The 27720-nt window shown below is 46.4% G+C and overlaps 4 protein-coding genes and 1 long non-coding RNA gene across 6 annotated transcripts in view; 3 read left to right on the forward strand and 2 right to left on the reverse strand.

Moving 5' to 3' along the window:
• LOC148887831 (uncharacterized) overlaps window positions 1–7402 on the forward strand; it is a 9013-nt gene extending 1611 nt beyond the window's left edge. Inside the window, exons 5-16 of one of the 2 annotated variants that reach the window (XM_089015548.1) lie at window positions 272–423; window positions 508–597; window positions 668–734; window positions 810–973; window positions 3322–3427; window positions 3638–3667; window positions 3744–3920; window positions 4045–4199; window positions 4274–4363; window positions 4547–4685; window positions 5621–5784; window positions 6617–7402. In XM_089015548.1, coding sequence (XP_088871674.1) covers window positions 272–423; window positions 508–597; window positions 668–734; window positions 810–973; window positions 3322–3427; window positions 3638–3667; window positions 3744–3920; window positions 4045–4199; window positions 4274–4363; window positions 4547–4685; window positions 5621–5784; window positions 6617–6772 — 1490 coding nt within the window. In that variant the 3' untranslated portion in view covers window positions 6773–7402. Of the gene's footprint in view, window positions 1–271; window positions 424–507; window positions 598–667; window positions 735–809; window positions 974–3321; window positions 3428–3637; window positions 3668–3743; window positions 3921–4044; window positions 4200–4273; window positions 4364–4506; window positions 4686–5620; window positions 5785–6616 lie in introns of those variants that run through there. The other variant, XR_016117554.1, reaches the window with a different exon arrangement.
• Window positions 7403–7864: 462 nt separating this feature from the next.
• Window positions 7865–10609, forward strand: LOC148887832 (carbonic anhydrase 4-like). Its single transcript, XM_089015581.1, has 9 exons — window positions 7865–7931; window positions 8107–8179; window positions 8275–8301; window positions 8389–8559; window positions 9434–9582; window positions 9654–9749; window positions 9812–9887; window positions 9966–10129; window positions 10206–10609. The coding sequence occupies exons 2-9, from the start codon at window positions 8107–8109 to the stop codon at window positions 10380–10382; spliced, it is 933 nt and encodes a 310-aa protein (XP_088871707.1). The 5' UTR covers window positions 7865–7931; the 3' UTR covers window positions 10383–10609.
• A 1508-nt stretch (window positions 10610–12117) lies between these two features.
• Window positions 12118–16769, reverse strand: mmp25b (matrix metallopeptidase 25b). The gene is made up of 11 exons (XM_089015550.1): window positions 16689–16769; window positions 16492–16574; window positions 15938–16070; window positions 14836–14989; window positions 14351–14634; window positions 14088–14273; window positions 13635–13719; window positions 13399–13481; window positions 13173–13325; window positions 12823–13116; window positions 12118–12640 (listed from the first exon to the last, which is right to left on the reverse strand). The coding sequence occupies exons 2-11, from the start codon at window positions 16564–16566 to the stop codon at window positions 12378–12380; spliced, it is 1710 nt and encodes a 569-aa protein (XP_088871676.1). The 5' UTR covers window positions 16567–16574; window positions 16689–16769; the 3' UTR covers window positions 12118–12377.
• On the forward strand, window positions 14954–24209 carry LOC148887834 (uncharacterized). Its single transcript, XR_016117560.1, has 4 exons — window positions 14954–15093; window positions 19509–19677; window positions 19763–19867; window positions 24010–24209. It is a non-coding gene; the product is annotated as an uncharacterized LOC148887834 (long non-coding RNA).
• pax10 (paired box 10) lies at window positions 18151–24547 on the reverse strand. The gene is made up of 8 exons (XM_089015586.1): window positions 24216–24547; window positions 23178–23369; window positions 22887–23096; window positions 20994–21076; window positions 19953–20109; window positions 19770–19843; window positions 19537–19669; window positions 18151–19185 (listed from the first exon to the last, which is right to left on the reverse strand). The coding sequence occupies exons 2-8, from the start codon at window positions 23281–23283 to the stop codon at window positions 19085–19087; spliced, it is 864 nt and encodes a 287-aa protein (XP_088871712.1). The 5' UTR covers window positions 23284–23369; window positions 24216–24547; the 3' UTR covers window positions 18151–19084.
• Between the last annotated feature and the right edge of the window lie 3173 nt (window positions 24548–27720).

Consider the following 27720-nt stretch of genomic DNA (forward strand, 5'->3'; position numbering starts at 1 on the left):
CAAAAATAACCTTGAGAGTTTTGATAGGCGCTTAGAAATGAAATGTATTATTTTTTTAATTATTATTATTTATTATTATTATTATCATTATCAGCATTATTAGCTATCTATTAGCTAACTAGCTAGCTCGCTTTCTGTCTAGTTCAGGCTCGCTATTAGGAGTCGGCTCCAGTCGTTCACTATAAGAGCCGGTTCGTTTGCGAACTATTCACTATCACTATCACTTTCTGCTTTTTAATTAGTTTTTTATTTTTTATTATTTTTTGCTCAGTCAAATTCGTCGTGAAGGACGACGAGGTGGAGGTTAGCGGAGGTGGACTGGACGCCACCTATTCCACCATCCAAGTCCATTTCCACTGGGGCGACACCGAGCATCATCCCGGCTCGGAGCACGCCGTGGACGGCCGCAGATACCCGATGGAGGTGACCCCTTGACCCCTGACCCCCCACCATCCAAATGTCAAACGAAATGCATTTTATGCCCCCCGTGGTTCAATTTCCTGGCAGATGCACATTGTGAGTCTGAAAAAAGGCCTATCGGTGACGCAAGCCCTGGCAGATTCAGCCGGCGTTGCTGTTCTGGCCTTTTTTATCCAGGTGGGTGCATATTTTCCCCGCCTTTGACTGTTATAACACACTCAACTCGCTGACGATTGTCCCTCCTTAGGCGAGCGACGATCAAAATGTGTCAAGTTCTTGGAGTGCCTTGACCTCTTACCTTCTGGAAAACACCGGTGAGGCAAATTGTTTGGAAACAAAAAGTACACCCGTGGGAACTTGGCGGTATTTCCACTCCCCCCCCCCTGCAGGCACCGAAGTCAATGTGACGCACGCCATCTCCATCCGTGACCTCATCGGCGATGTGGATCTGTCCAAATACTTTCGCTACATGGGCTCGTTGACCACGCCCTCCTGTCACCAAGCCGTCACCTGGACCATCTTTCAAGAGCCCATCGCCGTCAATCAAATCCTGGTGAGTCGCCGTCCAAATCGGTTCCGCTCTGGTGTACTTTTCGGCAAACGAACCAAACCGCACCCCTGTCTTTGAGTGCAGACGTGATTTGTTATCGAGTGGAGTGCTTTTGCTATTATAGGACTGAAAACGACTTCACTACATGCTAGTGTTTAGCCAAAGAGGACGCAAGAAAATTCAGGTTGAAAAGGAGAACATGAACGAGGTGTGCGTTTGTGTGACTTAGCGTCCCAGTACCAGTATGCTAAGTCGACCATTGCTACGTGTAGCTAAGGGTGTTTCTGTGTTGTCTAAGCAACGGTCTCAGGCGATAGAAGAGGTTGAAAAACTTCTGTTGATTTGGATGAATGAAAAGCAGCTAGCAGGGGACAGTGTGAGTGAGGGTATTATCGCCGAGAAAGCATGGCAACTACATAGACGACCATCACAAAAGTCAATAAGACCACTTTATTATACAGAAGAGTTTCTTTCTTTCATTACAATACAATAGCGCATTTAGTATACATAAAATCAGGTCTATTTTGTGTAGTTTTAAGGCTTATTTCGTAGAAAATGATGTTTTATGGGGACCTTGGAACAGATTATTCTCATTTTTAATAGTTTCTTATGGGCAATAAATGTTTGGAAGTCAAACCTTTCGCCTTACACACTTTCTGGGAACCAGTTCAGTTCGTGAGCTGAGGGATCACTGTATTTTGTATAGTTTTAAGGCTTATTTCGTAGAAAATTATGTTTTATGGGCACCTGGGAATGCATTATTCCCATTTTTAATAGTTTCTTATGGGGAAATTAATTTTTGGCATACACACTATTCGCCTTACACACACTTTCTATTGATCTGAGGTATCACTGTATTCCAATTTTTTTCTGATGTAATCTATTTTTTTAAACGTGTACTTCGTCATACCAGAACATGGGACATTTTGTCATTTGGTGTCAATCTAGTTGTTGCAAAATATCGCACGCTTTGATTTACACCCTAATGCTGATTGACGTGCGTCATTTCAAGCAGCTCTAATTTTGGGCGTTGACACAAGTTGGCCACAAGCCAAGAGGCGCTGTTGCGTTTGGCCTCGTTGGCTCGCTCGTTTCTGCCAGCGCCAGAGCCACTTGTGTCGACCGACACCTGCAACTTTTCAACTTTTGGGGGCACTTTTTCGGTTTTCTTCTCTTCGAGCGGTTACAGGAAGTTTTAAAAAAAAGCACACAACAGCCTCCTCACAATTTATGATATATAATACATCACATGTTATGTAATATAATATGTCATATATCATGTTACATAATATGTTATGTAAAATATATCGAACAGGGGTCGTGAACCTTTTTGACTAAGAGAGCCATAAAAGTAAAATGTTTTTCAGTGCCACGCACGCACGCACGCACGCATGTGATTTCAACAAAAAAAAATGTATTGATTAATTTCCCGTTCCTCGCGATTGGTCAAAAAAATCCAGCCGAACGATCGGAATGAAAGTCAACTAGCCATACGCAAAGTCACTGCTAGCTAGCCTGCACACTGCTCATGAGCTTGCACGTTTGCTTTCCGCTGTCTCTCGCAGAAGTAGATTGATGCTAACGTTAGCATGGGGCTTGTCAAAGTGCCATTGATATTCGTCGAGTTTATTTAAAAGGGGGCGTTTACCTCTTTCGACATCAACGGTGGCCGTCCGGCTTTTTTTATGTATTTTTTTTCATGAGTGATGATTAAGAAGCCCGACAGCAGTCAATCGGAACGAGCGGCGGTATCTCTCCTTCATGCAGCGCGGGTGTAACCGGTCTCTGGCTGAAAGACATGGGCAGACGGACAGACAGACAAAGAATCAATACATGGAGCGGAGCATAGCAAATATTGCCAAAGTAGGATCTATAGATCGAAAGGTGGAAGTTGCGACATCGACAGGCGGGCGTCACGATGCCGCCTGGCCAGAATTCTTCAAATATTTTCCACGCATTTCTTTCGATGCGGACGGCAGGTGCCGAGTTGACGACACGCTCAGGTTGCCGCGTTGACAAAGCCTCGGAACCATCTGGATGGATCGACTCTGAGCGAAGATGAGGGTCAAAACACAAAAGATAAGATCCTCTGAGATGCTGTTTGTTACACGTGTATAGGGGCTCGCCCGGCGCGAGTGTGACCACAACCGGTTTGCCGCCTCGGTGTTGAAACCCACCCCCCACACCTCCGTATGCCGTAAGCAACTGTAGTGCCTCGAGAAACAGGTTTACATAACGAGCAATTTGCTCAATTTTGACTGTTAGCGCGGCGGCTAACTGAGCGCATCCACCTCGCCGTTGCCTTCTGCTTTCATTGTTCAAACCCCCCCTCCTCCAAAATGTGCTTTCAGCTCCAACAGTTTCCACTCAAGACGGGCCTGACCAACGTCTACCGCCCGCTACAAGAGCTCCACGGGCGCCAAGTGTTTGCTTCGGCTGCTCTTCTTCTACCGCCCAGTGAGTCGGACCGCCAAAGACCAAACGCTCGGTCTCGGTCCTGACCAATCGACTTAGGTCCCATAAAGTGCGGGAAATAAGTAGCGAGTCCATTCAGGGATTTGATTCTCGATGCACGGCGTACCTGTCGAGACCGTGGCCGCCATTTTAGAGCGCCTTGTTGTTGCTAACAAAAGGATGAACGCATGACCCCGCTTTCTCCTTCCTCAGGTCACCTGTGGTGCTACGATGAAAACTGCGGTAAGACGTCATCAAAGTTCCCTCACTCAGCAAGTGGGAAGGCTCATCGTCCACATGTCCCCCTCACGTCCCCCAGAGTTCAGTCCCTCTAAGTGGCACCTTCTACCCGACTCGCACTGCGACGGAGAACGCCAGTCGCCGATCAACATCGACGCCAAGAAAGCCGTGAAGGACGAGCGCCTGGACGCTTTCACCTTCAGCAAGTTTGACGACAAACACGTGGTGGACTACGCGACAAATACAGGCCGTACAGGTTGGAAAAGGCTCATGTGCCGCACCCAAAAGTGTCTTTTTGGTATTTTCGGCGCTTTGGATTTGGTCGGAAGTGGCCCCCCCACGACGCAAGGGTCCGAAATGCCTTGTCTCCCCTTTTTCAGTCCAATTTGTCCTGAAGGAAGGGGCAGTGGAGGTTTCCGGGGGTGGCCTGGCTCACGTCTACTCGAGCCTCCAGTTCCATTTCCACTGGGGGTCGTCATCCCCCGATTCGGAAGGCTCCGAACACTCGCTGGATTCCAAAAGATTCCCCATGGAGGTGATGGCAAATGTCTTTCCAAAAGCTTGACGGCCATTTTGCTAACAGCTAGCTCTCCTTTCGTTTGATTTTAGGTGCACGTGGTGAACAAGAGGAAGGATTTAACTCTGGACCAGGCGCTCAACACCACGACCGGTCTGGCGGTGTTGGGATTCTTTATCGAGGTAACGAGCTCATCCTGCTCCAGTGTTGCCAAAGCTTCACGACAAACCAAGCGAAGGCGCTACCAGGGCTTGGATTGGATTGGATTGGATTGGATTGGATATGCCTTTATTAGTCTCACAGTGGAGAAATTTACATTTCACAGCAGCAAAGTGATCAAAGGAAGGCTTGCCTTTTCTTTCTAGGCTGCAACCTTTCCCGAAAGTAGCAACGCCGCTCAGCAACATGAAGATGTGAGACCAGGAAAAAACGACTCCTCCGATGAGTCGATGACTGATTCCTGGAAAGCGCTGAGCAGCTACCTGGCACAGTTACAAAACATGGGTGTGTAGATGTATATGTATATGTGTATGCATGTGTGTGAGTGTAACCGTTGCGTAAAAACACTTTTGTATGACTTGTGTTCCTTGATAGCTTCGGGCATGATTTGTTTCCCTCCATTTTGTGCAATTAGCGGTGTGCTACATTTGTACACGCCTCTCTGCTTGCAGGTCTCTGAAAGTGGAACGCATTTCAATCCAATCTTGATTGACTCTAAAGGACAACCGACACCCGCGGACAAGTTGCGTCCTAAATTTCACTTCAATTGACTTGTACTGCGCACATTTTACAAAGATTCCACCGCATATCGCCATATTTTACGTTTTAAGACTCGTGCTGAATATTCATGAAGTCTTGTTTTTGAGTTGATGACGATGCTCTCAGTGACGTCACGGAGGGAAAGCCCCTGACTGACTTTTTTTTCGTCTGAAAACAGTGTTGATGGCGAAATTAGAAGAAAAAGGACATAAATAACGGCATGGTGAATCGTTGTCGATACGGAATCGAATTGATACAGAAGGACTTCTTAAATGGATTGCAAACATGTATGCTTTCCTCTTCAGAACTATTTGAATCCTATTCATAACCGGATGAGTAACGAGAAATCTCTGAACTCTCTGAAGCCATTGTTTTGATTCTGGAGCGAGGCAGTTTGTGAAGGAGTATCCTGCCGTGATGTCACGAACAAGGGGGCGGGTCTTTCTGAATCTCCCCAGTTTCTCGCTCATTTTGTGGCAGTTTTGGGACACTTGAAGTCATTTTTTTTGGTGTTTTGCATTTGACTCAAAATATAGCCTGTGTGTTTTGGCTCTTTGAGATGCTATAAAACGTTTTTCTGATGTCAGTTAGGAAACCAAAAAATGGTGTCGGTTGTCCTTTAAATGGTGTTAAATGCAAGATTTGCTCTTTGGTTTTGGCTGTTTTTTGTTGTTGTCCAGGCTCCCGGGTGGAGGTGACGCAGGATTTGTCCGTGGCGGGGCTGCTGGGCGACGTGAACCTGGCCTCTTATTACCGCTACCATGGCTCCCTAACCACGCCCTCGTGCCATCAAGTCGTGATCTGGAGCGTCTTTAAAGATTCCATTAAGGTGGATCGCAACCTGGTAGGATTGTCGCCCGGGCAGTGGATGTGCGTGCGTGCGTGCGAGTGAATGTGTCAGATATGCCTGGCAAACAATTGCCGCCATTATCAGATGAAAATGACGGACGCTGCGTTCCCGCTTTGAAAAAAAGAAACAAAACAAAGAAAAACGGCTCAGGTATTTCTCTGTCGTCAGTCTGAAAGGTTTGTGAAAAAAAAAGCTTTTTCAAGGGGGCGATGAGTCAAATAGTCAAAAAACTAAATAATATGACAACACAAAGACACAGAGAGTCATTCATTCTTAGGCACTTGTTGTACCCTCTTTGTGACATGAAGCATGTTTTTGTCACTCAAATTCCAGGACCCATCCAATATTGAGTTTTAGGACTAAATGAACATTTAATGCAGCGTAAGAAACCTTCGATTCTCTTCTTTCATCAGAAAAAAAGAGATTCCTAAATTTTATGGATCTGGAGTTATATAACCTTGAAATGAGGGCAGATGTCCAAAATACAATGCAATATTGGTTTCTATAGCGCTTTAACAACAACTGAAGCTGACACGGAAGAGGGAAAAAAATCATTTCCCACCACCAATGTGACCCGTGGTGTGTTTGCATAAGTGTGCACCCCCCTCCAAATGAAGAGTCGGGTGAACGCCAGCAAATGTTTCGTTCCCTCGCAAGCGCACGGCAACCTGATATGGATCGGTCCAGTATGTGCCTGAGGCGCACGCGGAGCGCCGATGGCTATCTGCGCCACGTGTTAGCCAGTCCAAAGAGCTTATTTGACCCGTTGCGTTTGTCTTCACCCCCCCCCCCCACCAACCACCCCTCTTCTCCCTTCTCGCCGCAGCTGACGATGTTCCCGAACCGCAGCGGCTTCGGCGACGTCTTCCGGCCTCTTCAGAGTCTCGGCGGCAGGGAAATTTACACCACGGCAACAGGCGGCGCGCCGGCGCCCGCCATTTTATTTTTGACACTGGTCCAACTCGGAGGCCATCTTTTGTGATGGATGCTACATACATGCTACATTTAGCTTGCGGTAGAGATGCACATTCCCCCATGACGTCCCTGATCCACTGCTGAAAAGGACGCTTTGATCCTCTCCTCTTTCATCTAGAACCGCTTCATGTCACAAAGAGGGTACAGCAAATGCTGAAGAATGAATGACTCTGTGTGTCTTTGTGTTGTCATATTATTTAGTTTTTTTGACTTCAAGAGTGGCTGCCTTTCCAGCAGCTCCTGTATTTTGTTTTTCTACTTCTTTCTTTCCTTTTTCTTCTTTCATAACTTTGCTAGCTGCGTATCTGCTTTCTTGCTAGCTATTTGCTATGTATTAGCTGGCTAGCTGGCTATATGGCTGGCTCGCAAGCTATCTAGCTGTGTATCTGTTAGCTGTATAACTGGCTGGATAGCTATTGGCTATCTATTAGCTATCTAGCTAGATAGCTTTCTATCTATTTGAGTAACTTCCAGGGTGAGTGAACGCTGGCGGGTGTGGCTGCCGCTGCTCACCCACAGGAAAACTGATCCTGTGACTGTAAAGTGACCTTGAGAGTTTTGAAAGGTGCTTAGAAATGAAATGGATTAATATTATTATTTCTCCACTGCGAGACGAATAAAGGTACATCCCATCCAATCCAAACTTTTGCGGAGTTTCCCCAAAATCACGGTCGATCAAATAAAGGTTGTGAAAAAACGGGCACTCCCATTTGAAGTACTTTCTAAATAGCGTTGACATGAGGTGAGAACAACTTGGCACAAGCCAACTCGCCACTTTGATTGGCACCTTCAATTTTATGGCCTCGCATAACTTGACTGCGGAGCTTCATTAGCGCCATGCGCGGAGACATGCTAGCTGCTAGCTTGCGCGCGGAAGAAAACCACCAGTTCTTGTGTTGATGGCGAATCCTCCTCCGCACATCCGGATTTTTGTCCCACATCTGTTTTTTTTTTACGAATAAATCCCATTTTTTTGGAAGAGCAAAAAAAAAAATGGTGGCGGCGATTTGTATCGCTCGCTGTGGAATCTGCGCGTGATGTCAAAGGTGAAAAGAATGCGCTGCTATCGAAGATGAACTTGTGGGATGGGCTCGCTGGAGTATTTAAGAAGCAAGCGATGAAGGAATGATGACTGGTTCTGCGTGCGCACCGGAGCTGCCTTGAAGGTGAGACCACACCGTTGACGGCTTGAATATCAGCCAGGATGACATCATTCGCTGCTTTTTTTTGATCTTTTACTCCCTCACAGTTTTTATTTGTTTTTTTCAGGGGGGGGGGGGCTGCGCAATTACGCTACAACGTTTGTTCACTTCACTTTTTTTTCCCATGACTATTTTTAAGATGAGGTGGCTGGTCGTTGCTTTTGCTGCTTGCAGTTTTGTGGCGGATGTCTACTGCGCCGACGAGACAATTGGTAAGATTTTTTTTCACCTATCTTTGTCGTCTTCTTACAAGTATCCACATTTGAATCATCTGAATGGGAATTTGCTTTTCCACTTGTCGGGCCAGCTTGGTGTTACCACCACCCATCGTGCAGTAAGTGTCCGTCCGTCGGATTTTTATTTCCTGCTCGCTCTCGGGTGAGGTCAACCTCTTGACCTTTTGTTTTTTTTTCCCTGACAGACGACGCGCAATGGCCGACCATTTCGGCGGAATTTTGCAACAGGAGCAGGCAATCGCCAATCGATATCAGGACCTCGGATGTGACCGTCGACGAAAGCCTCAACGATTTTGCCTTCACAAACTTTGACAACACCATCATGCTGCAAAGTATCACCAACACCGGCAAAACCGGTGAGGACCTGACTCTCTTTTTTTATAATAATACATTTCAATTATAAGCTAATAATTACTCAACCCGGAAGTAACTTTCATAGATAGAAAGCTAGACAAGCGTTAGCTAATCATCACTAAACACGGAAGTAACTCAAATAAAATAATAAATATAAATAAATAAATAATAAAAAAAATTCGTTTTTCTACTTTCATTCCTTTCATCACTTTGCTGCTGTGAAATGTAAATTTCTCCACTGTGAGACTAATAAAGGCATATCCAATCCAATATAGATAGAAAGCTAGCTTGCTAAGAGTTAGCTAATAATCACTCAACCCGGAAGTAACTTTAATAGATAGAAAGATAGTTAGCTAGCTAGGAGTTGGCTAATAATCACTCAACCCGGAAGTAACTCAAATAGATAAAAAGCTAGCTAGCTCAGCTTAAGTTAGCTAATAGTCACTCAACCCAGAAGTAACTTTAATAGATAAAAAGATAAGTAGCCTGCTAGGAGTTAGCTAATGCTGTCAAACCGGAAGTAACTCAAATAGATAGAAAGCTAGCTAGCTAAGAGTTAGCTCATAATCACTTAAACCAGAAGTAACTCAAGTAGATAGAAAGCTATCCAGCTAGCTAAGAGTTAGCTAATAATCACACAAACCGGAAGTAACTCAAATAGATAGAAAGCTAGCTAGCTAGCTAAGAGTTCGCTAATAATCACTGAACCTGGAAGTAACTTTAATAGATAGAAAACCAGATAGCTAGCTCAGAGTTAGCTAATAATCACTCAAACCGGAAGTAACTCAAGTAGATAGAAAGCTAGCCAGCTAGCTAAGAGTTAGCTAATTTCGCAATGGACATCGGTGACAAAAACTCGCCACGACTGCCTTTCAGTGAAAGTCAACTTCAATTCCGGGGTGCGGGTGTCCGGCGGGGGTCTCCCCGAGGACTACGACAGCCTGCAGTTCCACTTGCACTGGGGCAACCGCAGCGGCGTCCCGGGTTCCGAGCACGCCGTGAACGGAGTCCGCACGCCCATGGAGGTGAGGGTTAGCGTCGGCGAAGGCGCAAGCTAGCTCGCGTGACCTTTTGACCCCTGCCCGCTGGCCCGTAGTTTCACATCGTCAACATCAAGTCCAGTTTCAACGGGAACACCACCTTGGCGGTCAACGACCCCATGGGCGTGGCCGCTTTGGGCTTCTTCATCGAGGTGAGATAGCTCCGCCCGTCTGAGACAGGAAGTCCATTTTGACGGCCCGAAATCCGCCGCAGGTTCTGCCCGACACGACCGGCCAACCTGCCGCCTGGAACACGCTCACCAACTACCTGCAGAACATCACGTTGGGCGGTAAGTCCACGCTCCAAGCCGGACTTGACCGGATGGTTAGCATTCCCCGTCCGACGAGCGAGCGCCGTTTGTTCTCAGGCGACATCGTCAACATGGCCCCCGGCCTCTCCCTGAACGATTTATTGGACGGGGTGGATCGCAGCCAATATTACCGCTACCTGGGCTCGCTGACCACGCCCAAGTGCTTCGAAGCCGTGGTCTGGACCGTCTTCAAGGAGAGCATCAAAGTTAGCGAAGACCTGGTGAGCCACGCAAAGTGCCAGCAAAACAAAGCAGGCGAGCGCCCCGTTGTTCACGCCTGCGCCTTCCCGCACCTAGATCGACAAGTTCAGCACCATGCTGCATATCGGCAACCAAACGTCGGAGATCATGGTCAACGTCTTCAGGGGCGTCCAGCCCACCCTGCCGGTGACCACCCGATCGTCCGATTCGGGCGGCCCTTGCGTGTCGCTAGCGCTGCTAGCTTTGGGCTTGTTGCTGGGGAGCAGCCACTAAGCCCTTTGGCAAACCGCTTTTGACTTTGCTGGCTGGCACGTAATCATCACCTCACTTGCGTTTTTTTGTGTTCTACTAAGCTAGCATTGACGCTTTCAGAGCTAAGCGACTATTTATGATCGAAAGTTGTTCGTGAATGCCCCCCCCCCCCCCCGATGAAGGAATAGCGGAAATCATGAAGGTTCTTAATAAAAAACTTGATAAATGAGACAACCGTCCACTCAAAAGTCCAATTTTGCAACTTTTTGCTCATTATTCTTCTTCTTATTATTATTTCTATCCGAGTTACTTCCGGCTTGAGTGAAGGCCTAGCTAGCTACCTGTTAGCTATCTATTAGCTAGCTAGCTTTCTATCTGAGTTACTTCCAGGTTGAGTGAAGGCATAGCTAGCTATCTGTTAGCTATCTATTAGCGAGCTATCTTTCTATCTGAGTTACTTCCGGGTTGAGTGAAGTCATAGCTAGCTATCTATTAGCTAGCTGGCTTTCTATCTGAGTTACTTCCAGGTTGAGTGAAGGCATAGCTAGCTATCTGTTAGCTATCTATTAGCGAGCTATCTTTCTATCCGAGGTACTTCCGGGTTGAGTGAACGCTGGCGCGTGTGGCTGCCGATGCTCACCTACGGAAAAACTTATCCTGTGACTGTAAAGTGACCTTGAGAGTTTTGAAAGGCGCTTATAAATGACGTGTGTTATTGTTATTATTATTATTATTGTTATTATTATTATTATTATTATTATTATTATTATTATAAAATATAACTAGTGTGTTTTTGCATTGATCGCACAGAAATCGGCGTACAGTGATACCTTGGCTTCTGAACTTAATTGGTTCCCAGAAAGTGTGTGTACGGTGAAAAGTGTGTCTTTCAAACATTAATTTCCCATAGGAAACCATTAAAATGAGAATAATCGGTTCCCAGGTCCCCATAAAACATAATTTTCTACTAAATAAGCCTTAGAACTAAACAAAATAATGTACTTGTGTGTGTACTTTTTTTCCTGGGCTCGTCCATCCCATAAAGTCATTTCAGTGTGGGAGGAGCCAGCTCAAAATGTTTTGCTTGTCTTCTAATTCCTGTCTCCAATTGCAATGTCGGTGTGCTCTTTCGGGTTTTTGCCATTTGAGCTGAGGCGTCGCCGCCGCCGCCCCTCCATCGCTATGCAATTACGCGTCCCTTGACAATGACGATTAATTCTTTGGCTGGTTGCAAACAGCCGAAAGATTTCAAACCTGTTCCAAGACAACATTTACATCCCAGAACGAATTCCCAAAATAACAAAACAACATGGCGCTGTTTTGATTAGCAACATCGTTGTATTTGTTTGGTTTTGAATAACGACACTATGTATGCAAACTATACAGCCACCAATACCTTTATCGGAGATCATTATGACAAAAATACAGTGATACCTTAGCTTACGAACGCTTTAGCTCACGAACATGAAATTCGCCAGAATATAGTCATGGCTAACAAACTCGTTTTCGGCGGACGAACCAAACCACACAGCTAGTTTTCCTCACCCCCTTTCTTTGGGTGCAGACATGGTTTGTTATGAAGTGGAGTACTTTTTCTATGACGGCAGCGAAAAAGACCCCACCACAGGCTAGTGTGAAGCCGAAGAGGACACAAAAGAAAATTATGGCCGAGCAGAAGGAGGAGATCATCGATTTTGTCATCGCGTTTGTGTGAATTAGTCGACCATTGCTACCATTGACATTGACAACTACCATCCCAAAGGTAAATAAAATGACTTTATTATATATTACAGTTTATTTCTTTAATGAGAATGCAATAACACATTTATAATACAAAAAATAAGGTATATTTTGTGTAGTTCTAAGGCTTATTTAGTAGAAAATGATGTTTTATGGGGACCTGGGAACTGATTATTCTCATTATAATGGTTTCCCATGGGAAATTAATGTTTGGACGACACACTTTTCGCCTTACACACACTTTCTAGGAACCAATTAAGTTTGTAAGCTGCAAACTCAACTTGCTATTTTATCCACCAATCCCCCGACGGCCAAGAAGAGGAACAGCAGGAGGGCGTCGCCGCCGAGAGATGAAGTCGAGTTTCTGAGGTCGCAACGGCATCGGCGCGGCCCCTCAGGATGACCCGGGTCAGAGGTCGGCGGCGGAGGGGGACAACGCAGCCAGTCCACGCCGATGGATTTGGGCGCCGCCGCTTCTTGGTTCATGCCGCCGCTTTTCAGCACCCAATAGTGGTTGTCCTTAAAGAAATGGGCGTCGCCTGAGGATAAAGAAGACGCCCCCCCCCCGTGGCGACGAGTAAGTACTGCTCGGCCTCGCTCGTCCAAACATGTCTGGGAGTCATCGGAGGCCATTTTGTCACTGCCTTGTCATTTCCAGCAGGGGGCGCTACCGTGTCAAAATGGTCGCCCGGTGACTCGAAAAGGTGAGGCGGGACGCTACCTTGGCCCCAGCTGATGATGTCATCCATGCGGGACGGGACCCCGCTCCATAGGCCGTTGTCCCGCGGGTAGCCCGGTTCCGGCTGCGGCGCCCCCCGCTGGCCTTTTCCGCTCTCGTCGAACCTCCAGAACTCGTCGCGGCTAAACAGGTACGTCTTGCCGTTATGGGCCCAGATGAAGGCGGCGTCCACTCTGTCCACCGGGGCGCCGCCCTTGCGCTTCATCCCCCATTCGGAGAGCGGGCGGGGGTAGCCGCTCATGGCCACCGTGTCCTTGAAGACCCAGTACTGGGATCCTGTCGGAAGGGGGGCGGTCAAGGGCGGGTACCAGGACCAGGAGGATTCTGCTCACCGATAAAGAAGATGATGCTGTTGTCGCTTTTGCGCTCGTACACGGCGTCGATGGTCGCCGTCCCCGCGGGAAATCCCATCCAAAAGTTTTGGATCTGAGCTGGATTGAGGGACACCAGGGAACCATCTCGTGTGGTCCTCCAGAAATGAGAACCTAGAACAGACGGACGGATGGACGGAGGCTTCGTGGGACATTTCGGGGACAGATTGGAGAGTTTTGACCTCACCTTTGAAGAAGAAGACTTCCCCTCGGATGTTTGCCACGGCGTCAAAGCCCCCTTGACAGCGTTCGTGGATGGAAGGGTCCGACCTGCCAGAGGAGAGCCCAGAAGCAGCTGCTCAGGACTGTTCAAAGGTCACCACAAGACATCACTTTCATTCATCCATCCATCCATCCATCATCCATTCATCTGTCTTTCCCAAATGCAAAGCAGCCGTTTGCACGTGGTTTTGGCGAACTCACGGCCTGGCCGCTTTGGTGGGAAGAGGGCTGGGCAAACGAGGGAGGTTGGGGTCAACGCCTCCTGGTTCTTGACCCCCTTTGCTGCCTGTAAAAGAACAACGTTGGTGAAAGTGATGCGTCATTTCCAAAGTATCTGCGCTTTTGCTTGAACAAGCTGCAACATATTCGCCACATGAAGAAACTAAATTTTGTGGGAGTGTGAAGTGATGAAAGGAAGACAAAATCCTTTGCAGCTGCTTCAGGACGACTTTTCCAAAGGCGGGCAGTGAATCATGGCGGTGACGGATGGCCAAGTAGCCCAGAGGCTACGAGACACCTGCAGGGGGTCTAGACTAGGGCCCCCTTCGTCATCGGATGACTCGTCGCCACTTGCTAGCCTCAAATCATGACGCGATCCAGAGACTGATTTCCCTGTTTGTCTTTTTTTGCTTGTCGTTTCCCGTGCCGACTCACCGTAAAGCTGCTGGATGGCCAGTTTGTCGTCCAACGCCAGCCGGTAGTGGACAATGTCCCCCACGGGACCCTGGTAGTACGGCCTCATAATGGACGGGTCGGAGGACGAGTGCGACAGACCCAGCGCGTGGCCGAACTCGTGCACGGCCACCGTGAACAGGTCGGTGGCGCCGGCGCCGCCCTCCCCTGCCATTGCAACGGCGTCAACGCAACACGCAAACGCCCGCCCGCCGCCTCCGCATCGCCCGTCCACCGCGCCGTACCTCCGTAGCTCCACCTCTCGTGGTCATCGAAATGCGCGTCCCCGGACACGTCGTCCCGTCCGGGGAAGAAGGCGTGGGCTAAGGTGCCCCCCGCCCCGTCGAAGGGGTAGCCGTCGTCGTGCAGCAGGCTCCGGAAGGACACCCTGATGTCGCCGTCGCTCGCCCGCCGGCGGAACGTCAAAGGGGCGGCCTCGCTCCACGCTTGGAAGGCGTGCGTCAGGATACCGTCCACCAAGGTGGACGGCAGGCCGGGGGACAGTGACGGCGACGGGTAGCTGTGGACGCTGCGGAGGGGAAAGTTCCCAATCACTTTGGCTGAGGGGCAAGTTGGACAGATCCAGCAGGGGGCGATGTGGCCCCCGATGGCGTCAAATTTTGCCTCAACAAACTGTTTGCACGAAGAGCCCGTAAGCAACAAACGGACTCCGAAAACGACTTTCCCGAACAAGACGTTTGCATGTTGCATTTATCCTCCCGCCACGCACCTCCACGTGAGATCGCTTTTGTGCCACTTCAGTCCCGACAGTGCGTATCTTCTTCTTCTTCTTCTTCTTCTCCTTTTTTTCAAGGCGTCCTCAGCCCCGACGATATCAGGAAGGGAGCATCGCGGCGTGGACATGAGCTTCAACGTTTCGCCGTCTGCGGGCGGAGAGGAAGCAACGTAGCCGTCGGTAGCGCCGTGGCGCCGCGCCACGTCTCAATCAATATTTCAACAAGATCACCAGAACTGCGTTTCAGATATGGTAATTACAGTATTCCTTATTTGTCGTCATTTATTGATTTAATTGTTATTTATTGATGTATTTATTTATTATTTTTGTCTATCTGGCTATCTAGCTCTCTATCTCTAGCTAGCTATCTCTATCTATCTATCTAGCTAGCGATCTATATCTAGCGAGCTAGCTAACTATCTCTATCTAGCTAGCTTGTTAGCTGTCTCTATCTCTCGAACTATCAAGCTATCTTGCTGATTATTTATGAATTTACTAATTTATTCATGAAATTATTTTTATTATTATTACCATTTGTTAACTATTTGCTATCTATTAGCTATCTGGCTAGCTAGCTATATATTCACTGTCTAGCTGGCTGCCTCTCTAGCTAGGTATCTGTTGGCTATCGATTGGCTAGCTAACTAGCTTTCTATCTATTTGAGTTATATTGTTATTATTACTGTTATTATTATTATGGTTATTATGATGATTATTATTATGGTTATTTTGATTATTACCTGGTTGGCTACCCAGCTGGCTAGCTAGCTAGTTACCTAGTTGGCTATCTATTTGCTATCCATTAGCTATCTATTAGCTATCTGGCTGGCTCGCTAGCTATCTAGCTGGCTATCTATTAGATATACGACTAGCTAGCTGTCTATCGATTGGCTATCTATTAGCTCGCTTTCTATCTATTTGAGTTACTTCCAGGTTGAGTGAACGCTGGCGCGTGTGGCTGCCACTGCTCATCCACAGAAAAACTTATCCTGTGACATAAAGTGACCTTGAGAGATTTGAAAGGTGCTTATAAATGACATTTATTATTATTATTATTAATGAAAGCGAAGCGAAGGGGGAAGTGGTAGCGTTTTACCGAGCACGCCGCTTTCCGGCACGCCGCCGAATCTCTGCATGAGCCGAATGGCCTTGTCGATGCCGTCTTTGGTCTGCAGCTTGCTGGTGCGAGGGTCCGGCGGGGGCAGGTAGCCGTACCTGCTCAACCAATCCTGCAAACGCCAACAAAAGCAGAACTCGCGCTTTTGTTTCCTTCCTCCGAACATGATTAGAGCAGCAAAAACAACAACAATCCGCCATTTATTTTTTTTTTTGTGGTGGTGGCGGTGGCGGCGACCGCATGATTTCGACTTCCTTTGCCACACGCGATGAATATTGCGACAGTTGCGCGCCTGTTGAACGTCGCCGCGAGTCAAGTAAATAAAGCGGCAGGTGCCAATTGGTGTCAAAACAGGAAAGGTGTGCGTTAACTTTTGAAATTGGAAAGGAAGTGCCATCACCCCCCCCCCCCCCCATTTTTTTTTAATCGTAACTTTATCCAGCCAAAGTTTTAGACGGACTTTGCGCATCAGGATTGTGCGCTGTTTTTTGTTGTTGAATTTTGGGATGCATATTTGCTGAATGGACACTTACCACCGCTCTGCTGTACTGCTCGGGGATTGCCGATGTGCACGCAGCCAAAATCAAAAGCATCCAAATCATTTCCATCACACTGGCTGGAAGACAAAAATCTTCATCATCATCATCAATAAATAAATACATAAATAAGGATAATAATGATGAATATATCCCCCCTCGTAAGGCAACAAGGAGCAAACAAAGACACTCACCGTGGGGTCTCCTCTGAAGCTTTAGGCGGCTCTCTTGAGACTAGGATGGGCCAATCAATAAAGACTCTCTCTCTCTCTCTCTCTCTCTCTCTCTCTCTCTCTCTCTCTCTCTCTCTCTCTCTCTCTCTCTCTCTCTCTCTCTCTCTCTCTCTCTCGTCCAACTGTATCTGTGCTGGTCCAAGTCACCCCCCCCCCCCCCCCCGAAATGTCCATGACTTAAAATTGTTTTCTCATCACGCTCGGCTTGCAGTTTTTTTTCTTTTTTCCTGTTGTAACATTGACTTCTTCAAAACGACAATTGAGGTCTTGTGATAGTTTTGCAATATAGCCCATCGTTTTCTTCGAATGTCATTTTTAACACTACTTCCTTCCTGTAATTGTGTCTTCTTTTTTATGACACAAACTGCGTATTTTCTTGTTTTTTTTTTTTTTTTTTGACTTCACACTATGTCCCACTGTTTCCGTCCATACGTTGACGAAGCTAAATCGATGATGCGGCAATGAAGTCGAGCAGCTCAGGCCTCTCACATTCCCATCTCGCAAGGCCATTAGCGTACGCTAGTGTGTCCTAGCGCTGTGTTATCTCCCCCCGCCTTCTTCCTCATCTTTAATTCCTCTTCCGAAGCCTCGCCATCCTGCTAATGGCGCACCCGTGCGTCATGTCTGTGAAAGCATGCCCGGTGGCGGCCCCCTTTACCTCAATCCACTAAAATACTTTATGATGTCATCATCATGTATTTGCAATTTTTTTTCATCAATAATAATAATACATTTCATTTAGCAGCACCTTTCAAAACTCCAAAACTCTCAAGGTCACTTTAAAGTCACAGGATAACTTTTTCTGTGGGTGAGCAGCGGCGCCACGTGCGCCAGCGTTCACTCAACCCGGAATAACTCAAGTAGATAGAAATCTAGCTAGCTAATAGATAGACAATAGATAGCTAATTGATAGACAGCTAGCTATGTAGCCGTATAAATAATAGGTAGCCAGCTAGATAGCTAGCGAGTTAGCCAGATAGCTAATAGATAGCCAGCTCGGTAACTAGCTAGATAGCTAATAGATAGCCAATAGGTAGCTAATTGATAGGCAGCTAGATATCTAGTGAGCCAGCCAGATAGCTAATAGATAGCAAATAGATAGCCAGCTCGGTAACTAGCTAGATAGCCAGATAGATAGACAGCAAGGTAGTAATCATAATAACCAGAAAAATAATAATAATAATAAAACTCAAATATATAGAAAGCTAGATAGCGATATAATATATAGCTAATAGCTTGCCAGCTATATAGTTAATAGATAGCTAGCTAGATAGCTAACAAGCCAGCTAGATAGCTGATAAATAGCTAGCTCCATAGCTAAGGAGCCAGCTAGATAGCTAATAGATAGCCAATAAAGTGCTAGCTAGCCAGAAGCATTGCATCAAATACTCATTTTGTCACAAATGAGGCGTGCTGAAATGGCCATGGACGACGCGGTTTTTATTTGGATTAAAGGGATCCAAAGGCCTCGACAAAAAAAGGTTGACTCTTGGCAGCTACTAACACAACACACACAACAACGGAAACGACACCAGGACCTGCAAAGTGAAAAGACAAAGAAATCATTGCAAACAAAGACGTAGAGACGCTCAAATGGTAGTCGCATCCCCGAAAAAAAAAAAAGCGTCCGTCGGGGAAGGAGATTGCGTGACGCATTTTGCACAGAAACAATGTGACTGATTGTCTGACGCTGACGTTTTGCTCATGCGCGCTTTGCAATGTTGCCGTCGCAGTATTGCGCTATCGATTCACGGTATTTCCTCTTTGTCCCCGCTTTGATTGTCCGCCTGAAGTAAAGGCAGGCAGCTTTGATTGTCACCAGTCGTATAAAAATTCACTTGCCTGATTTATTATTATTATTATTTGTTCTAAAAATCCCTGCTTAGGTGCCTTGTATTCTTTGTGGATGAAGGAATTAGCATAAAATGCTACATTCGTCTCTCAGGCAACATCTGACAAAAGTCCGCGTCCTGGTACACAGATGTATCGGCAGAAATACGCATTCTGAGCAAAATACAACCGTTGTTTTGTATTTGTATGTGTTTTTGGAATGGACCTGAAGCGAAATTGGCTGGTCGTTGCTACCAAGGAACTGCGATTCCACTTGACAATACACGACTGGCATTTGCTGAAATCTAATCCTACGCTAGTTTAATCCCACTCTGCCGGTCGGGCAAGTCGATACAAGGCAAAAGACAGTCGAGTAATTGTCACGCGTAAGCAAAGTTCCTCTTGGATACGTTTGTAAACATTTGATGCCTATCAGGTTTCTTCGTCTTATTTTGAAAAGCCCAGTCCTGTGTTCTCCTTCATTTCTCTTCGATCTTCTTTTAGTTCTACTTCTGGTTGTCTGTCGTTCACTGTAATCTGGCCCAGTACTGGCCCAGGTTCTGGCTCATGGCCTGCGGGTCGGTTCCTGGAACTTGCACCGGCACTGAGACGCCGGGTGATATGAGGCCTGGGGAGAAAAGAAAAAATGGAGTCAGTGTGTTTCATTTCCCTAAACTTGACTTGAATATGAATAATTTCAACATCGAAATGTAAATTAGGTATTAAATGAAATATTTTGGGATTCCATTCAAATGGATTGCGCAAAAAAAGGCCACCAAAAACGGATCATGCAAATGAACCGCTTTATTTCGGCTGTTATTCCTGCATGCGCCACTAGAGGGTGCGTCTGTACCACTCAAGTAAATAATCCCAATCGCTCCACCATTCAATTGATATTAGGCAATACTAATGATTAGCTTTTGCTTTTGGGCCCCGTGGGGGCGTGGCCAGGCTCTGCCAATCAACCGGAAGTACTCACCTGTGTTGGAATTGGCTGAAGGTGCGCTCTGCAGGTGAGGGGAGGAATACGCTGATGAGTCAAAGCTGCGTGGGGCAGACGGAGATGGAGGCAACATGCACGAGTACGACGAGGCCGACTGCGGAGGGATGGACTGAGAAGGTAAACAAGGAGAACGATCACTGACGTGACTTGAGCAGGATTTGATTTCTCTATGTGTCCACCGGGTATGCGCTACTGGACTCAGGACTCACCTGGACTCCAGATGAGAAGACGGACAGTGAGCTGTAGCTCGGTAGCGACGACTCAGCCTGACTCAACATGGACCCTGCAGGAGAAAAGTAACCAAAAGGTGAGTGCGCACGCATCCAGTCCAGATTGTCTGTACAAATGGGCCAAAGGTCAAAGGTCGCTCCTATCCCTCTGTACTGGCTTACCCGAACTGCTGCCGTGCTGCTGATGGTAAACGGACGTGTTAAAGGAAGTGGTTAGGGGCGCTTGATTCTGCGAACAGGAAGTCACTCCTCCCGACCTCCTCTGGTTGCGCAGCTTCTCTTCCCGCCTCCATTTGGCTCTTCGGTTGGAGAACCACACCTTGGCCGAGCACAGGGGTCATGGGTCATGGGTCATGTCATCGCGAGATCACATCTAGCATGTCGACAACGATCGGAAAGAAGCGACAGAACGCTGCCTTCGTTTTTTAAATTCTTTTTTATACAAATCGCATTTTGACCTGCCGCACAGCGCTATTTTGGACCCCAAAAAATGTCTAATTACCCCAAACGCTTCAACTATTGGCCTCATCTTTTTAACTCATTCACTGCCATTCACCAATTTATACAGGAATTAAAAATATGACATAAAGCGCCATTCCCGAATTTGTTCGAGTTTTGTTTTTTCTTGCTTGGGTACCGATAAAGCGCTGCTCATGGCCTCTGGAAATGTTTTTCCCTTCCACAAAGGGGCAGCATTGGCTTTTTGTCCATGCTAGCGCGTTGTCCCAGCTTTAGCTGTTGTTAAAGCGCTATCTAAACCAAAAAAAGTTCGTTTTATGGGGAGCTGGGAACGGATTATTCTCATTTTAATGGTTTCTTATGGGAAATAAATGTTTGGAAGACAAACTTTTCACCTTACACACACTTTTTGGGAACCAATTAAGTTTGTAAGCTGAGGTATCACTGTATGTATGTATTGCATTGTATTTTGGAGAGCCACTTTCATTTCAAGCTCATGTAACTCCAGACCCGTATAACTTAGGAATTAACTCTGATGAAAGAAGATAGTCTAACGTTTCTAACGCCGTATTGATTGTTTACGTAGTCCTAAAATTCAATATTCTGTGGCTCCTGGAATTGGAGTGACAATGACAAAAACCCTGGCACTGGAGTGGACACATTTTTGCACATCATGCTAACAAAGTGTCACTCATTAAGCACTGCTTTTGACAGTGACAAGAGGGAAGTGTGCGTCGCGCTCACCTGTATCCGGGCTTCGGGTAAGTCAATCTTATTGGCCAGTCTCTCCCTGGCAAAGACGTCCGGGTAATGCGTCCTTTCAAATTCTGCGGGGGGGAAACGGCACATCCTTACGAATTAGCCTAGCGCTATCGCTGTTGCCGAATGCTACTTTCCGTGGGAAACACAAGTCAAGGAGACCCAGCCAATGTATCCTTACGAGCATTTTTGAAATATTTATCCGTTGCACTTTATCTCAATTATTGATGGATTCGCCTTGAGAAGCTGCCGAAGCATTTTGGATTTCAAAGTAGGCCGAGCGAGGCTAATGCCAAACGCTTCCGCTCGCTAATCCTCAAGGTTCAGGTTTACCGTCATGGCGGTTAGCGGGAGAAAAAAATGGAATGCCACCATATTGAGCATTCATTGCATTATCAGTGTCTGAAACTCATGATGAATAGTTAGCGGACAACAGGGCAGACAACTAAAAAAAATATATTAAGGATGTACATCCCACAAATGCTTAATTAATGGTAAATATCCCTTGCTGATGATTTTGCTTTAATTGTCATTTGTCCATACACTTTTCCATTTCATTTCTAAGCACCTTTCAAAACTCTCAAGGACACTTTCCAGTCACGGGATAACGTACGTTTACCTTTTGTAGCGTCATCAATTTTGTGAGCTTCTTTTGACTCTGTCTTGTGGGGCGGAGGTTCTGTGCATCTACTTTGGAAAATGAGATGCAAACGCACGACCTTATAATGCTCGAGAAAGTCCGGAAGCAGGCTTCTGATTGGCTGCCGTGCCCAGTATGCAAATTGACACACGAACCGAAATTCCGAAGTTTGCAAAGCGAATGAAGATTTCGAAACGGAATAATTTATTCCCATTTCGAAATCTTTGTTCAAACATTTGCTTTATTGAATAAAGTTGCACGCCGCAGGCATCCGGGCAGACGTTATTTCAGACACTGGCATTATGGGGGACCTGGTGGCATTTTTTTTTGCACGAAAAGCAGGTCAGTCCGACCCGTCCATATTCCGAGTCCGAACCGATCCATATTGCGCAAGATGGCAATACGGACATTCTCCCCTCCCCCCCTCTCCCCGAATTAAACCTGTCTAGCAAATTTCTGTAATTGGCGTCCGTGTCAACACACGTTTGCGCCGAGGTCAGCGTCGCTCATTAACGTCACGATATGGCGCAGAGTGACCACGGCGATCCACTTCCGCTCGGCTGCGCCGTGGACATCGCGTCCTTATTTCGCTTGAGGGCCCGCTGCAGCCATATCCAGTCAAGGGTGGCGTTGTGATGCGCGTGCACATTTCGGATTTCTGCATAATCCGTGCGCAGTAACCATGCGTGATCAAAATTGCCCTGTTTATGCGGCCGGAGGCCATTTTGGAAGGATATGCTTCTGGTCTTAATTTGATCTCGTCATCTGCGGACGCCGATCGGGGGCTCGTGGGGGTAAAAACACACCCGGCGGACCCTTGATTAGGGACCCCATCTTGGTCGATCAGACCGACGGCCATTTTCAATCTGGATTTGACGTCTTGATGTTTTCAAAGGTGTGTAATTGTTGCATCACATTTTATCTTCTGTATTATTGCAATGGAGCGCCGTGGTCAATTCTTGCCGGAAATGTCAAACGTTGACGTTTCAAGGACAACCAACACCTCCGGACAAGTTGCCTCCATAATTTGTCAAATGAATTCGACTGAGCACATTTGACAAAGATTCCACCGCATATGGCCATATTTTACGTTTTAAGACTCGCGCTGAATATTCATGAAGTCTTGTTTTTGAGTTGAAACCAAAAAATGGCGTCGGTTGTCCTTTAAATGGATGTTTTGGGAATGTCGCTGTGTGTGTGTGTGTGTGTGTGTGTGTGTCCTGTTTGCTTGCCCTGACCTTTCTCCAGCGCTTCGATCTGCTCCTGCGTGAAGCTGGTGCGGTTCCTCTGCAGCTTCCTCTTGAGCTGCAGCCTCAGCTGAGACTCTTCGCCGTCATCCCTATCGGCGGCGGGCACGCGACCGGGGCCTCCACCTCCTCCACCACCTCCTCTGACAACGCCGTCACCTCCCAAGCCGCCCTCGGCATCCAGCAAGCATCCCTCGGACACTGCGAGAGCCGCGCAAAGTCTCTCGTGAGGAAGCGAGGTTGACTTGAGCGGATTTTTTTGTTGTTGTTGCTAACGCTCACCTGCGCTGTGTTGAGTTTGGACCCCGGCGGGGTCATGGTACCAGTTGTTTGGCCCGCTCCAGTTGGAACCGCTCTGCACGTTCAGCATGGTTAACTTTTCATACATAGTCCAAGCGTCCCGAGCACCTTGAAGACCAAGGCGGCGTCCCCCCTTTTCCTGTCACTTTGGACTGTCCTTTGATCTTCGTCCTCCTAAAGGAAGAAGCCACCACCACCATGACGAAGACGAGGAGGAGGAGGAGGAGGAAAAAAAACAAGAAGGAGGGGTTGATATCGCATGAGTTCACACATGGCCGGCATTGTAGCGAATTAGCCTCACCATGACAGACAGAAATGGAGTTAGTTACATGTTGGCTGGCGTGTGTGTGTGTGTGTGTGTGTGTGTGTGTGTGTGTGTGTGTGTGTGTGTGTGTGTGTGTGTGTGTTTGTGTGTGTGAGTGTGCGTACGTGCGTGCTCATGTGTGTGTGCGTTATACATTGGAACGCTAGTATACCTTTGGGAGGCAAGGTACATTAGAAGCCACTCGAAAAGCCATGACATTTATTATGCTACACGCTTTTAGCTTTGCTGATAACGCCCAGCTTGTATGCACACACACACACACACACACATATAGAACACACACACGCGGAACACACGGCAAAATGCTGAATTCGGATGCTGACACGCACGGCACTTCATCTGAAGCGTGTCATATCAACAACAAAGAGCTTAGCAATTAATGTCCGAATCAATTCAGTGAGGTCCGAAATTCTGATTAGAATCAATAAATCAATCAATAAACCTGATACATCAAGACAAAAATCGATTGATTCCCATTGTTTTTTTTAGGTTTCACAAGAACGGACTTTCCACCGCCATCATCAAGCGGTCACAACGGCAGAAGGTCAAAGGTCATCCATCCCGACGGCAACCCCTTGGAGAAGCGATGTTCGATCTCCCAAATGACAACCATTCGCGGGTTACTGGGGGGGGGGGGGCAAACCAGCCCCCACCCCCGCCAAAAACCCAAAAAGTAAGTCAAGTTTTCAACTCACACTGCATCCAGGTGGGTCGACGCCGGGGGTCTCGTGGACTTTGACGCTCCTCTTGCCTCCCCGCTCGGTCCTCGTTCTCCAGCTTTGTTGACAATACTGGCGAGAGTGGAGGATAGATGGAGGGAGTCACGGAGAGAAAGAGGTGATGTGCGAGGGAGGGGGTGAGTTGGGGGTGGGGGGGGGGGTTCGCTCTGGAGAGAAACGCGTCTGCGGGCGCTCTTGTCCTCGGAGCGATGGCGAGAGAGAGAGAGAGAGAGAGAGAAAGAGGAGGGGAAAAGGAGGTAGAGGGCCACCGAGGGGTGACAAAGTGAGTCAACATCAGTGTCAAGTTTGAACTTAATGCCAGGGAGAGGAAGGGGGAGGCCAGGGGGGAGGCGGGGGAGTCCAGCATGAGGCGGAGGGACGGAAATACATGACCAGGAAGACCCGTTGAAAAAAGCCGCGTCAATATTGAGCCAGGAGACGACAACCAACTGAAAATATTGACGACAGCCCATCACGTCAATTTCATCCTGATCCAACTGCTCAATAGAAACAGGAAAGTGTCCTTGAGAGCACTTTATCTGATAGCTATTTGCTAGCTATTAGCTGTGTAGCTGGCCTGCTAGCTATCTATTAGATATCTGGATGGCTAGCAAGCTAGCTATTAACTATCTGTTAACTGGCTTAGTTAGCTTTCTTTGAGTGGGTTGAGTGAACGCTGGCGCATGTGACTGCCGCTGCTCACCCACAGAAAAACTTATCCTGTAACTGTAAAGTGACCTGGAGAGTTTTGAAAGGCGCTTATAAATGACATTTATTATTATTATTATTATTATTATTATTATTATTATTATTATTATTATTGCAAATTTCCCCATTGTGGGACGAATAAAGGTCTTCTTCTTCTTTTTTATTATTATTATTATTATTATTATTATTATTATTATTATTATTATTATTATAAGAAAGGGGTTGCAGTACTGGGCCTTTGCATCAGTACTGTTTGGGCCTCTTCCATATAATAATAATAATAATAATAGGACATTTGATTTCTAAGGGCCTTTCAAAACTCTCAAGGTCACTTTACAGTCACAGGATCGTTTTTTGTGCGGGTGAGAAGCGGCAGCCACATGCACCAGCATTCACTCAACCCGGAAGTAACTCAAATAGATAGAAAGCTCGCCAGCTTGCTAACAGATAGCTAATAGCTAGACAGTAAGCTAGCTCGCTAGATATGTAGGTTCTGACGCCATTTAAGCGACATTCAATGAAAAATGCCTTTGAAGTCTGGGTAGATATGAAATATTCTTATTTTTTGTCACGGTGTCGCCATTTGTCTTGCTGTTATTTTTGCTTCAACGGTACACACATGAGAAGGCCCGGTTGAAGGCGTGGAAGCCTGCTTTAAATATATCTCTCTCGCTGGAAGATGGAGGGAGCCAAGAGGAAGTATGTGACTTTGGGGTGAGGAAGAGGGGGAGGGGATGTAAAGAGGGGAGGATGGGGAGGGTGCCAGCTTGTTTTATTTCCGGTTGACAAGACTTTGCGCTCCCTTTCTCTCTGTCGCTCCCTCTCTCATTCACGCTGGCCTATTCTTTAGCCACGTTGCTCTCTTCCGCCTCTTTCTCACATCTCTCACACACTTTAAATCACTTACAAATTACAGAGAAAAAAAATCTCCAAACAAAAAACAGAAAATATTCTTGGGGCTCGATGCTATTTTGCATGCTGTGATCCGGTCATGTGATCTCCGTGCAGCAGGCTGCATTGGATTGGATCGAGCTTTATTTGTCTCGCAGTGGAAAATTTGACATTTCACAGTCGCAAAGTTATGAAAGGAAAGAAAGAAGTAGAAAAACAAAATACAGGAGCTGCTGGAAAGGCAGCCAGTCTCGCGGCGCCATCTTGAAGTCAAAAAAACTAAACAACAAATCAAAGACACAGAGAGTCATTCATTCTTCGGCACTTCCTGTATCCTCTTTGTGACATGAAGTAGTTCTCGATGAAAAAGGAGAGGATCAAAGCGTCTTTTTCAGCAGTGGATCAGGGACGTCATGGTGGAATGTGCACGTCTACTACAAGATAAATGTTGAAAGCAAACATGCAGCTACTGCTGGTATTGATCAAACGTTTGCCCAAAAAATGACGCTTAAAAGTGACCAACGTCAACGATGCAGCAACGCCGATTACCTTTTTGTTTCTTTTGTTGTTGTTTTGTTGCCAAAAAAAGATGACTCGCAATATTTCTATTGCATACCTGTTCACCTTAGCTAATATCCGCCCTTAAATGATTCCAAATCCCGTACAGAAGCTGTACGGTGATACCTCAGCTTACGAACGCTTTAGCTAACAAACTTTTCGCTTTACGAACATTACATTGGTGAGAGAATATAATCATGGCATACAAACTAGTTTTCGGCAAACGAACCAAACCACACGGAGCGCCACGGTGGCTGGCGGACTAGTTTTATTTCATTACAATACGATAGCACATTTATTATACATAGAATAAGGTATATTTTGTGGAATTTTAAGGTTTGTTTAGTAGAACATTATGTTTAATGGGGACCTGGGAACGGATTATTCTCATTGTGATGGTTTCCTATGAGAAATTATTGTTCGGAAGACACACTTTTTGCCTTACACTCACTTTCTGGGAACCAATTAAATACGCAAGCTGAGGTATCACTGTACTACGCCGTACATTATTTGAAATGATAAAAAAAAAACAAAATACGGGGAAAAAATTAGTGTACAGGTATGCTACTGGAAAATTGAAGTAAACTCATGTATTCAGGAATTGAAATTATGACAGAGCACCTTTTCCCGAACTTGTTCGGGTTTTGTTTTTTCATACTTGGGTGTCGATAAAGTGCTTGCGATGTCCTCTGGAAATGTTTTTTTTCCTTCCACAAGGGATGAGAATTTCCACCACTATGTATGTATTTTGGACAGCTGCACTCATTTCAAGCTCATATAACTCCAGACCCATATAACTTAGGAATTAACTCTTTTTTTCTGATGACAGAAGAGAGTCTAAGGTTTCTAACGCTGCATTGAATGGTGATATAGTCCTAAAACCCAATATTCTTTGGGTCCTGGAATTCAGCTGTTGTTAAAGTGCTATACAAAATACAATATGTATTGTACAGTAAAGTCTCGTTATATCGATAGTCCCGGTTATATCGATACTATTTCTATGCACGCACGGAGAAAATTACATGCAAACAGGGTCGGATATATCGATAGTCCCGGTTATATCGATATTTTTTCGGACTCCCTTGAATATCGATATAAGGAGACTTTACTGTATTTGTATTTTGTACAGCCGCCCTCATTTCAAGCTCTTATAACTCCTGACCCATATCATTTAACTCTTTTTTTTTCTGATGAAACAAGAGAGACAAAGGTTTCTCGTGCTATCTTCAATGTTGATGCAGTCCTAAAACTTAATATTCTCTGGGTCCTGGAATTCAAGTGAAAATGACAACAACCCTGGCACTGGAGTGGACACCTATTTGCA

Source organism: Hippocampus bargibanti, linkage group LG15 (genome assembly GCF_051943395.1).
Source record: "Hippocampus bargibanti isolate YZ-2025 linkage group LG15, ASM5194339v1, whole genome shotgun sequence".
Lineage (NCBI taxonomy): Eukaryota > Metazoa > Chordata > Actinopteri > Syngnathiformes > Syngnathidae > Hippocampus > Hippocampus bargibanti.